General features: G+C 40.7%; 1 protein-coding gene across 3 annotated transcripts in view; it reads right to left on the reverse strand.

Moving 5' to 3' along the window:
• The window catches only part of ARID5B (AT-rich interaction domain 5B), a 168,994-nt gene that overhangs the window by 85,491 nt on the left and 69,964 nt on the right, over positions 1 to 13,539 (reverse strand). For 2 of the 3 annotated variants that reach the window (XM_016220762.2, XM_016220763.2), the window contains exon 4: positions 3,015 to 3,245. The exons of the other annotated variant lie outside the window; for it this stretch is intronic. In XM_016220762.2, the coding sequence (XP_016076248.2) occupies positions 3,015 to 3,245 (231 nt within the window). The remainder of the gene's footprint in view (positions 1 to 3,014; positions 3,246 to 13,539) is intronic. 3 annotated transcript variants of the gene reach the window in all.

Consider the following 13,539-nt stretch of genomic DNA (forward strand, 5'->3'; position numbering starts at 1 on the left):
TTTCAGGTGTGCTAATCCTGTCTTCCCCAATTAGATTTTAAATCCTCAAAACAAGCAGGGACTGTGCTTTATTTATCTTTTGAACACCCCTCTCAGCCCTACTCCATAATCCTATTTAATAGAAGAAAGCAAGAAATATATTAGTTAATAAAATAAACATTATTTAATCATAGGAAAGTAGACACTGTCCTTTTTGAGAAGGGCCTTGGAGGTATTTTATGACAATTTATGAATTTCATGTGTCAAAGGTGTAGCTGCTAAATGCTATAAACTCCTTGCCATCAGCTCCACCATTCATCCACCTGGTGATATGGCTAATAAAATTTGATTTTTACAGCCTAGGCATACTGTTACCTAAATTACATTTGACCAATTACTGAAGTCACCGAACGTGTGGTACAGAATATATACTGTGTGGAAATTCATCTGCGGGCCCCCTGGCACTCGCGGTAATCTGACAGAAGTGTTTCAGTCATCTGGCAGTGTTTAATATTAGGAACATTTGTTTAATGCTAGTCACTAATTAAATTTATGTTCTTCCACCAACTGTTACTTGGTTGGAGAAACCCAACCCCACGTTTTAACAAACCCTTTAACTCATGTTGATTTCTAATACAACCATTTGGAGGTTTAAATGGGTGTTCTCTGGAAATTTAGAGTGTGACCAAAAGTGGAAGGTGGGGGAGGGATGTTGGTGAAGGTGCTCAAATCAGGTCAAAATTAAGCTTTTATTTATTTATTTGGCTCACTTACTAAAATGCAATACTCTAAGTGCAAACTATTTGAAGTACAGATGTAACTTAAAAAAATCTAATATTCTAATTATTAAACTAGCCATCTAGAAGCTCTTTAAAGGTACCTTTATTCCAAAAGAAAGCTTCCACTTTAAGAGGCTAGAGAAGAAAAAGAACATTAAAATTAGCTATACCAGAGGAAAGTTCAGGAAAACACTGAAAACTCAGATGCTTGTGTTCGTGAGAACATTTAAAACCAATTTAGAAACTTAACCATTGTGATCACAGTTACACTGGAACTTCTTTCTATTACCAATTCTAGATGCAACAGCTTTGAAACTCAATGACTAATAACTCCTAAATTAGCCAAAAAGGTTGAAACATTTTTTTCATTATATTACACGGTGGAACTCTAATTTTGAATACTCTTAAAGGAAGGAAAGCATTCTTTGAGTTTTATTTCGTGTCAGGAATTTAGAGACGTCTTTAGGGCCAAGCAGGATGGAGGGTGTGGGCGCAGGGGATACAGAAGAAACACTCAAGATCAAAGTATTGAAAACGAAAGATTTGCAAATGCTGATGTGAAAAGAGAGGGTATTTAAAAAAAATGTATTGGATACATTCATCTAGTTGAATATAAAGGTTTTTTGAATATTAAAAACATAACAATAGCCCTGGCAAGGTGGCTCAGTTGGTTAGAGTGCTTGTTGTCCAGATACACCAAGGTTGTGGGTTTGACCCCTGGTCAGGGCATGTACAAGAATCAGCCAATGAATGCATCAGTAAGTGGAACAACAAATCTTTTTCTCTCTCTCAAATCAATAAATAAAAAAACGAAAAATATGACAATAAATTATTCTTGGAAGAAGGAAAAATGACTTGTATAGACACTATTACAGATTGACAGTCATTTGACAAGCCAGAGTATAAGCATCTGTAACAATGTGAAAGTCATCTGTAAAAATAGTTTGTAAAAAAACATCATGTCCAATTAACTTAGGTCGCCTTTCTCTCTTTCTTCCCTTCCTTCTTGGATCATCATATCCCATCCCCTCATCCTCACCTCTCTTCTGCCACACACCTACTTACAACATGCCTCCCACAGCAGCTACAGGGCTGCTGGAGTCATGAATAATCAGACTGGAGAGGCACGAGTGGACTTCCATCACCATGCCTGTAGCAATTAAGCAGAATAATCTGAATCTCAATAATCTGCACACTAGGGATCCTTGAGGAAATGTTAGCCAACAGAGTTACGAAATGTTCCAGCTCAAGGGACCCCATGTGCTCTGTAGGCCAGAGTCTCAATCTCTTCTCTACCCAGGTACCCATGAGGGATTCAGCCTGGGCAGTCATCACCTGGTGCCTCAGTGGTGGCTATTCCCAAAGAAGGGAGCAGGTGAGGTTGGGGGTTGTTCAGGTCTCTGTAAGTATAGGAATTTCTGGGGATTGTGTGTATTTTGATAAAGTGCCCCCACGGTATTCTAATATCCCTGCCCACTGCTATGATCCAGTCTCTTCAACCAACAGATGAGAAGGTAGAGCTGTGAGAGCTGTGGTGCTGGCTTGCCTCCAGTCCTGCACTGTATTGTGCAAGGTCTTCCAAACTGATGATACATCTTTTCCTCCTTCCCTTCTGCCTACAGAGGCAAATGATTGATCGGCTAGGCAGAGGTGCAGGCAAAGATAAGTGCGCATGTATCCATCTTTGGTGGGCACAGTGTATAAAGATATATGTATATATATAAAGATTTAGATCTATTTCTTTGTACGCTGTGCCCACCAAAGATGAATATATATGTAAATATACATATATATGAAAACAATTCATGGGTGTGGGGACCTGTTATCTATCCATTCATCTGTCTAACTTCCTGCTTATTCACCTTGTAGTACTGAAATGGTTACAATTGGTGCATGTTCACAGTTCCTTATAACACTGATCAGTTAAATAAAAAATCAGATTCTGAATAGCCAGAGCCTTTTAAGAAAAAACTAACACGAACGCTTCCTGTCCTAAAGTCCAATTTCAAGGTCGACCAAGCAACTTCAGAGTCTATATTGAACAACAAATTCTAAATAATAATCTTTTACCCTAGTAAACAGAGGCTGCCAAGGAGGCAGCGATGCCTTAGGCCGCAACCATCTGGGGGATGGCAGGGGTGGGGTAGCCCATCGGGCTTGAAAATAAACCCTGTTCCCCATCACTGCTCTTCGCAAGAAGTGAAAACAAGTAGACAGGCACGCACAGGTTTCACGTAGAAAAAAAACGAGACTCACCAAACTCATCGCATATGCTCTCATTTTCTATGAGAGTCGGGTGGTCAAAGGTGTCCCGGCAGTACAGGATCTGGGGGTTCTTGCTGACCACCGCGATGCCCCCCAGGGCCAGCGCGAACTGGTCGGTGAGCAGGGAAGGCGGCTTGTCCTGGATGCGCTTCAGCATCGAGCGGTAGCGGCAGTACTGGGGGTAGCTGAGCACGATCACGTTCGTCTCCTCGTCGTCCTCTCCTAGACAGACAGCAGGACACCTGCGTTACCCTCTTGCCTCCCACCGCCGTGGCCCCGGCGAGACCTCCACAACCCCTCCCGGTTTTGTACTAAGAACAGAGCCCTCGGGGGCCCTGGTAGCCGGTCACCTTCCCTGCAGGCTGCCGTCCTCCCAGCCCCACCTCGCCCCTCAAGCTCCGCGCACACGCCCCGGGCCACCTGCCGAGAAGCGGAAAAGTGGGGAAAATGAAGAAAGAGGGGGATGGCCCTACAGACGGCTTAAGCAATTTGTGGGTCATCAGCAAGCAGGCGAAACAAAGAAACTGTTTCGGAAAGAATCGGATATCTATTTCAAGCATTAAAGTCATCATCTTAGGAAAAATCAGAATTCTGTTGAGTCTCTTTATGCTTATTTCCAAGGTCTGGTATGGCTCCCTTTTTTTATTTTTTTATTATATAATCTTTCAATGTTTGAAGGCTCTGAAGAGGCCATCTGGCCCCCAAGAAACGTCCATGGGTCCAACGGGCAGCGCTGTGCGCTCTGGCGGCTGTTAGTGCTGTTCAACAAGTATTTCTGGTTCTCTCAATGGTCCTGTGGAAAGACCGTGCCGCCCGGCCCACTGGAGTCAAGCGTCCGCATGCCTTGTTTTGGCCAACGAAATGTGACAGAAGTGAGCGTCTCCGTTAAGAGCGAGCGTTTGAGCACACTCTCCCCTCTCCTTGCTCTGAACATCTGTAATGTTTCAGATAGCGGCAACTCTGCCGGTCTGGGTCTTAGAGCGAGAGGAACATGGAGGAGGGTCCTTGGTTGATCCTAAGTGGATATATAAGCAGAAAGAAACCTTTTTTTATTCTTTTAAGTGAGACCGTGCCTTGGGGTTATCTGCTTTTGCAGCATGATCTATCCCAACTTGATTGATACATCCACCTTCTCTGCCCTCCCCCCATCCTTACCCCCTATCTTCTAATGTTCCTCAGATCCATCTGGTAACTTGGCACATCTCAGGGAGCCACGCTGAGAGGACTCCCCAAAGCAGCCTTGTCAAAGAGGTTCATCAGAACCAACTTAACTCAGGAGACCATTTCAGCAACTTTAATGAAGCTCCCTCTTACAATGATCTTAATGCTTATTTACACCTCCCTGTATCAAGTGCTTCTTTATGAAAACCAGATTCTGCATGGATGAACCCTTCCTTCATCTTAGGCTTGAGAAGTGGTAAACACCCCCCGCTGGTAGCCTGCCACCTGCACGACACGCTGAATTTAGGTTCCATGGCCCAGTTTGCCATCACTCTCTATAACCACACCATCAGGGCGTTTGTGAGCAATTCCCAGATATGTCACTTCCTCATCCGAAGGGGGAAAATGCTCAGTATTTCGAGCCCTTACCAGGCTGCAGGGAATTGCACCAGACAGTTGTTAAGGATACCAACACTATCGTGGCCATCTGGTAACCAGTGGGGGACGGCTGAGCGAGGGCAGAACATAATGATGGAACACAACCAGTACCAATGGAAGGTGTGCATGCGACCTTTTCAGATAGGGGGCCAATGCCCAGATGTATTTCTAATTATGTTCACTTAGTTCCTCGGGCTGCAGGCTTCTTTGAGAATGGAGATGTTTAGCTGCTTTCAAGATGACATCTTTTAGCAGTTTACATTTCTTAGACTCCTGCCTAGTTTGTGGGTAGCCACTTTGTCAGCTGGCACACTTAATGAAAATGAAATATGTTTACATTGGAGGTAAGTCCCCAAATGAAAAGAAATTTGAGATGTTGATACATGTCCCAAGACAGGCCAATGTGAGATTTTAACAGCAGACCAAGGCACCTGTGCTTTCTATAGAGTTAAATCACAAAAAAAGTTTTAGTGGAAATAGTCAGCAAATATCATCAGAATTCCAGAGTATCTAAGTACTATTTGTAGAAGCAGACCTCCATAGTGTATTTTTATACTCTATTTGTCCAAGATGATCAAGATCTGCCCAAGACTGGTCAAGGTGAGAGAGAGGGCTGTAACCAGGAAGCCCCAGGATTATTTCAGCATGCTCAGCTCCTAATACCATCTTCTGTGCATGGGAAATACTGTGCAAATAAATACTTGTTGGTTCCAAAATTCTGTCTTGTTTGCGTTATTGGCTTTCAGTGATGGGGCGAAAGCTACACTAGTTTATCCAAGTGTTCTTGAAATGAAATGAGAAAGTTCAGCTTTTCGAGTTGAATGAGGGAGAAAGACTGGATGCTTCAGAGTTTTATAGCAGAAGTTGTCACCTGGCCTGTTGGGACCACTCTACTTCTGTCCTATCCCTTCATTCCCCTTCTGGTTTTCTCTACCATTATTCATGACGATGCCATCTCTAACACCTTTCCAATTTTCTGTTCTGGATGGAATTGGTTTCCTGGCTATCTTCTGTACTTAGAAATAGTTTCTTTCTTTTTCCCCCCTTCTCCGCCTCATCCTGGCTTGAAACCTTTATCCCTCCCTCTTCACACAGTTCCTAAAACACTAGCCACGCCACAGATCCTTCTCTTTCTGGTTGGGAGAAAACCAGCAAGTTCCCTCTGACCCTCAGTCATGAAAGCACGACCTATGATGTCCATTCATTCTGGAGACAATGTCTCCGAGTGCTCCTGGGACTGCCCACGTCGGATTCACACAGGGCGCCTGCAAAAAGGCAGACGGATTCCAGAGGCCCCTCAGAAACCACCGATTCAGAATCTCTAAGGTTGGGGCCCAGAAACTCTGATTCTGAGTTGAGCTTTTTGCATAGACTTATAGTAACTTATTTAGCTTGCATTTGGAACTCTCGGTCTCTCTCAGAGAATTATATAGAAATTATATAAATTCAGTTTTCAGGTACATGCTCTTATCCAAACCACCATTGTACCTGGGATAGAATGCAAGGCCAAAGTCCCTTCTCTTTGCCGCTGTCCCAGGATTGTTGCAGGCATCACAGAAGACAGCAAATGAGAAAAAGCCCTCAACTGAAAGTATGAGGGACCAAAGGACTGTTTTCCTGTTTACGAAGCAGAACAAACCCTGTTGTGATTTCTGCTACTACTGATAAATCACTAAAATTTACAAATGTGTTTCCCATAGCCTATCTCTGTTGTTCTTCACACAACCCTATTAGTAGCACTACTACCTGTTAATATCTCCCAATTTAGAGATGGGAAAACTGAGATTCAGACACCCAAGTCACTAGTCCAGGATCTCCGAGAACTAGAAAGTGATGGAGGTGGGAATATAACCCGATCTTCTAACTCTAAGCGTGATGAGCACAAATAATAATAATGATGATAATAATAATAAATAGGGGTTTCACTTATTTACAACATTAGGAATGAGGATGGGGGCCTCTGATCAAGTAAAATGAGACTTCTGTTTCACCAAGAGCTGTAGAAGCCAGAATTCTGCTCTGGTTAAGTTAGCTTGTTATTATCTTGGAACGCGGCAATTCCCATTGTAACGATTTAACATTGACACACCTTTTACGCATATCAACTTTCCGCTTTCTACCCACGTGATAGGAAATAAAGCCAACTCTCATTGCGCAAGCCTAGAACCCCTGCCCCTCATTAACCTCTCCCCACACTAAGAGGCCAGAGGCATCTACGGTGGCCATGTGTAGTGATGCCAAAACATCAATTATGATAACTTTGTTGCTCACGAACAGAACCACCCATTTAGACCAGAATTTTGGCATTATTTGGACAGAGGCAAATTTCCAACCTTACAATTAGATTTCCCAGAGGAGCTGCCGTTCATATTTACAAAAACCAGAGAAAGCCCACGAGACCCTCGGGACTCCTGTGGTGGTGAACAAATGATTCCTGGTGAGAGTGAAGAGAAGTTTCAGGGAAAAGGTGAGACCTGGAAAAACCAACAACTCATCTAGGTCAAAGTTTCACCCAGTGAAGACACCTTGAGTCTCTTCCTTGGGGTTTAAGCAGACATATTTATTTAAGTGGAGAAACACTTTTTTTTCCTCTCAAGACAAAGTGTGGTCACCTTAATATAAAATGTATATATACCAGAGTATAAAATTATGAGTTTGGAAGAGCTTTCCAGATCTAAAATTCTAGGATCCTATAAGTCCCTCCTAAGCCTTTGCATTAGATTAACTTCCTCCTGATACAGCTACAGAAATATTAAAGTGTTCAACAGCTGTCATATTTTATTTTGCCCTAGTACACTAAGAAACAAAAAACCAAACAACCCTTTCAAGAGTTCTTATTGAAATTCCTCAGCTACTGCTTTCCTCCTTACGCATTTGAGATACACATAAACAGACACTCCTAGGCGAAGCTACCCACGAAACAGGGCTGCCTGCAAATGCTGTGTGGGACACTTTCCCCTTTCCAATTCAGAATGGCCCAGCAGATACAGCTCAGAATGGATAAACTGCACGTTTGTTTAGCAAAACACAAACAAAGTGTTCTCGGAACAAAGATTTTCTTTCAACCACACCCTCATAGAAAAAGAAATCAAAGCATTACTCTAAGGAATCTCCCTCTCACACACGCTAGTCGGTTGTAGCTGGTTGGGGTATGTATACATTACTCGATTTCTGTCAACAGAAAACGATCAGCAATAAATTGCTGGTACCAAAGACTGACATTTAAAACCATAATTGTAATATTCTATTAAAATGTCATCTCATCCTTTCATTCCCCCCTCCACCGGGGGGGGGGGGGGGGAGTGAATATGCTTATTTTTAAATGAAATATTCAAAGGGAATAGAGAACTCAAATTACTAAACCTCATTTCAACTCCAGCGAAAAGAACTCTGCCTATTAAAAAAGTTAATACCTAAAGTACACCGCGTGTAAGGCTCAACCAAAATTACTCTAATCCTGCGCTTATATCATAATTACACGTTTTGTTAACCTCTCTCAGTGTCAATTTTTCACTTATTTATATATTTTCAAAGTCCAAAACAGAATTCCACAGAGAAACTGTAATTATAACGTGAGGCCCCACCCAGGCTCTTCAAACAGTAACCGTATAGCAGGGCTTTAGTGCGCAGAGCTGGGCCGGGCGGGGGAGGGGAAGGGTACGAGCGGGCATTCATTCCCAGTAGCTTGTTGCCCAAGTTGTCTTTGTACAAAGAGAGATGCATGAAATAGCAAACACAATGAATTAATGGAGCATTGACTTTCAAATATCCATAATGCTATTTTTAAAAAATAGATAATGGTGGCCAAACGCACAGAAGGCTGCAAACATAAATTCCAGAGGAGAAATGTGCTTTTATCTCTTCCAGGGCAATTTAGAAATGTAACTTTCTTTTTCATTCTGGGAGGAGGAGGCAGGGCTTGTTTCAGAAACATCACACTATTATGCTGACTGAAAACCACTATAATCTACTTCTAACATCAGTAAGCTTTAAAAAAAGTCTTAAAAAAAAAACACAAAACCCCTTCACACCAGGATTTTATAGAGCCTGGTGGAAAAAGTATGCATGTTCCTTCCTGCACCTAATTACCTCAAGTGAAAAATCTGCCAAGTATTTTGCCCTTTAGTTCTCTTAATCGTATTAGGGCAAATGCATTTGGATGCCAATAGAAACAAACATTTAAAGATTTTCACTTAAAAGATTCCAAATATGTATGAAGGCTACTTTTGAGACAGAATGTCCCTCGACCTTCAAAGGCAACATAAAATGTTCTTTTGTTTTCCAAGCAAATATGAATTTGTTCCTGTTATAAAACTTGATGTCTGATTTTGAGACAATTTAAGTAAAATAATATCAATATGAGAGCCTCTTGCAATGATTTATGCTTCTTTCTGTTACTTTATTACATTAGACATTCCTTTCTCGAAGCTTTATACTTTTCACGGTGCTCCTAGCAACCAACCGCAAAGCATCAACTATATATACCTGGCACTAGTCCAATTCTTACTGCTATTGACAATGATAATGAAGTTTCCATTTAATTGCTGCTCTGTTGTGACACTGAATATTTGTCATAATTAGGCATTTCCTATTTTCCGTCTATTCATTTTTGATTATTACTGAAAATAATTTTTTTTGTTCCAGAAAACTGAAGTATAAAAATTCTACAGATAAGAGTAGCTACAGCTGTTACTATCATTATCAACATTGTAGCATGCAGTAAAAAAAAGAAAGAGAAAAAAAAAAGAATATAATTTCTCGGAAGGTAATTTTCCTTTCAGTCTAAGTGCTCTTTTTCATCTTACAGTTACTCAATGATTTCCTGTTCTAATTACAGGACATTATACAGAAAGACATTTGTAAAAGGAAAATGCATCAGTACATATGACTAAATAGCTTGCATTGGTTGAAAGTGTTTAAAATTCCAAAGTTGTGCATCAACTTTATCAATTCCTGATTACCACTCCGTGTAAATGTAAATGTGTAATGTGCCCCACCATATTTCTAAATCTTTCTCAAGGCAGTAAACTTAGTCCCCAAAGTTAGTATACATCAAAGGGGAAAATACATTTGCAGTTAAACTGATGTTGAGGAGCTGGGGTGGGGGAAGATCAGTTGTTTTTTTTTTTTTTTGGTGGTTGTTTTTTTTCTTCCTCATCAAAGCTGTTAAATTGGACGCATGCCAAAGCAAGGAGTGGAAAATATTAATAATGAAAATAAATTAAATGCCTGATTAAAAGGGAGAGAGAACAAGATTCCATCCGGAATAGAAATGAAAATGCCACAAACTATTTCATAAAAACATACTGTGACGTAAATTACACATCAGTATTGCACTGTTGTGGTTATTTTGAGAAATGGTTTGTACTGTAAGTCAGCTGGTGCTGCTCCACCCTTAATGACTTTGTAATTCTCTACACAGTAAGCAATGGGGCAGCCTGAGATGGCTAAGACAGAAAACAGACCCAACCATACAGAACTGGCAATAAAAAGATAATGTACTTTTAACATAACAGAACAAGAAGATTGGCTTTATTAACTAAAAAAAAAACTACTTTAAATGGTCCCCAGCTTGCCATTTGTTTTGATAAATGGAAAGACAGATCTTCCCAGGACAGGCAACAAAAACATCACTGGAGAACTTATAAAAAAGAAAATGTGGGAAAATATATCAGTGCGTGGTTGCAAACAGAACAAAGAACATTTTGAATGCAAGGCCCGGGGTCTTCACCAGCTGTTTCCAAAACCGAGCCACTTCCAATAGATGAACACACAAATATAAAACTATGTATTAATATGTTAATATCAGCTTTGCCCTCACTGTTGCTTCCTTGCTTAAAAAAAGAAAACAAGGCAGCTAAACTAAAACCAAACGCTGCCCTCACTCTGAGTAACAGATGATCCCACTGGGAGGCAAGCCAGCTCCACCTCCGAGGTTCTCCCAAATGGTCACTGGGTTCTCGGCCACACTCAGGAGCCACTCGAGATCTCATTTTGAGAATTTTGCATCTTATTTCCACATGGCTGGTCTCAGCCAAATTTAAATGTCACACAAGACGGGGCTTATGCAATAAGTTTATCTACTGGTGAGACAGACTTACAGGCTGACATGTAGGTGAACCGGTGACCACATCTAGGGTGTGACTAAAAGGGGCCTACCCTACCTTAACGTGCCTCCCCCTCACAGGGTTAACTGGCAAGCTGTAGTCAGCCATTCGTTTTAGTATAGATGAGTTTCACTATCTGAAGGAGAAAGTATGAAGAGCCCATGAAAATGCTAGGGAGCCAGGTTTTAGACAAAAGCTCCTACTCTCAAAGTGTGCCAGAAGTTTTCTCAGACATCAACTTATACATTTATTTATTTACTAGTGACCCAGGGAAGGCTATTATTTTGGATTTGAACTTAATTAAACTCAACCTTTTCTTGGTTTACAAGGAGCTACTCCAGTCGGCCCCGTGGTTATCATAAACCAAAGGGGCTCTAAGCGAAGCAAACTGGATCATTTTTAGCACGACTGGCCTCAATCATAGTACCTTCTGCCATCTTTCCCTTGGAATATCTACCCGGCCTTTTATTTTTCAAGTTGTACCTTATGCCTGCCACCGCTGCACTCCCATTACTGAGCAGCTGTATGCACGCTTTACATTTGAGAGATCCTCCTGAACCCCCAAATTCATGAACACATGTATTTACGGTGTGATAGTGGGCAGATCAATAGCTAAATGATCAGCTTCCACACCTCGGTCTCCCTAGCACGTAAGATACAAACGTGTGCCTTAACAAAGTGACTAACCACTGCTTTCATGGACATTACTTCACAAGTAGTCAACGCTGATCAGGCTAAATAAATCTCAAAAGTTTCAACATGGTTTATATCAGGGGGAAAAAACATGTGTGGAACACTAAACACCACACATTGTAGGACTGACTAATAGTGATTACCCTTTGCCTAGTATTTTGGAGGCATTTTACATGAGCACACGTACACCGACACACACACACACAACTGTGTGGCTATTAAAAATAATAAAATCAAATAACATTTCAGGTCAATGAAGATGCTTCTGTTATATTAAGCGAAAAGAAAGGAAACGTATAAAATAATATATTCAGCCCCATTCATGTCCTTTGTTTAATAGCATTACTGAGATATAATTCACATACCAGATAGTTCATCCATTTAAAGTGTACAAGCTTTTAGTATATTCAGAGTTGTACATCCATCACTACAATTAAATTTAGAACATTTTCATTATCCCTAAAAGAAGCCCGGAACCCTCCTGCTCCCACACTTCCCGCCCCTCTCCAGTTCCAGACAACCACCGATCGTTTCTGTCTCTATGGATTTGCCAATTCTGAACATTTAATACAAGTTGAATGATACAGTGGGTGGCTCTTTGTTACTGGCTTCTTTCCTTTAGCATGTTTTCAAGGTTGACACACATTGCAGAGTATATCTGCATTTTATTCCTTTTTATTGCTGACTAATATTCCATTGTATGGACATACCACATTTTATTTATCCATTCAATCAGGTTATGAGACATTTGGGTTGTTTCCACTTTTTGGTTATTATGAATAATTCTGCTATCAGGAAAAAAAACCATTTGTTTAAAAATGTGTGTGGACATATGTTTCCATTTCTCTTGTGTATATACACCTAAGAAAGGAATCGTTGGATCACATGCTAACGCTATGTTTACACTTTGGAGGGTCTGCCAGCTGTTTTCCAAAGTGGCTGTGCCTTTTCACATTCTCTCTAACAGAGTATGAGGTTTCTGATATCTCCACATCCTCTCCGACACTTGTTATTATTGGTCTTCTTGAAAGTCATCCCGGAGAATGTGAAGTGGTATCTCATGTTGTTTAATTCTTTGTTTGCCTGCATTTTAACTGTGCAATTTTTTTAAAATGTGGGAACATCTGCCAATTTATATGGAATTTCAAGGGATCTCAAATATTCAAAACAGTCTTAAAAAAGAACAAGGTTGGAAGATTCACACCTCTTGTTTCAAAACTCACTACAAAGTTACATAAGGAGAAAATGTGGTGGAGTGGGATAGAGTCCAGGAATGAACTTTCAAATATGTATCAATTGATTTTTGACAAGGATGCCAAAGACCATTCATTGGGGAAAAGAGAATCTTTTCAACGAATGGTGTGGAGGAAAACTAGATATCCATAGGTAAAAAAATGAAGTTGAACCCTTGCCTCACACCATATATAAAATTAACTCAAAATGGATCAAAGACTCAGATTTAAGAACTAACATTCAGGGGGAAATCTTCATGACCTTGATTTCACAATGTTTTCTTAAGCAGGACACCACGAATAAACCTTGAGAACATTATGCTAAGTGAAATAAGCCAGACACAAAAGGACAGATATTGTATGATTCTATTTATATGCACCATCTAGAGTAGGCAAATTCTTACAGAAAGAACAGAGGTTGCCAGGGGCTTGGGTGGGGAACGGGCAGGGAGGAGGGAATAAGGACTGGGGAGTCACTGCTTAATGAGTACAGAGTTTCTGTTGGGGTGATGAAAAAGTTCTGGAAATGGATGGTGGTGATGGTTACACAATATCGTGAGTGTACTTAATGCCGTTGAATTTTACACTAAAAAATGATTAAAATGGTAAATGCTATGTTATGTTTACTTTATACAAAAAAAAGAGAAGACTAACTGGCAAGGGTTATATTTTTTGTATTGATGTGCTTTTAGTTACTTCTTGGGAGGAAAAGAGGTATCTCTTCAACCAGCAACGAGAATATAAACTTCCAGAGGGCACAGAATCAGTGTCCTAATTTCTCGTTCGCTCTCCTTGATCTCTGAAGAAGCATTGATAAACATAATTGCTAAAAGACAGTGTTGCAATAAACATATGAAGCCTTCCGTTAGAGTCAGAGCAGTCATG

This window comes from Miniopterus natalensis, chromosome 14, assembly GCF_054644295.1.
Source record: "Miniopterus natalensis isolate mMinNat1 chromosome 14, mMinNat1.hap1, whole genome shotgun sequence".
Taxonomy (NCBI): Eukaryota; Metazoa; Chordata; class Mammalia; order Chiroptera; family Miniopteridae; genus Miniopterus; species Miniopterus natalensis.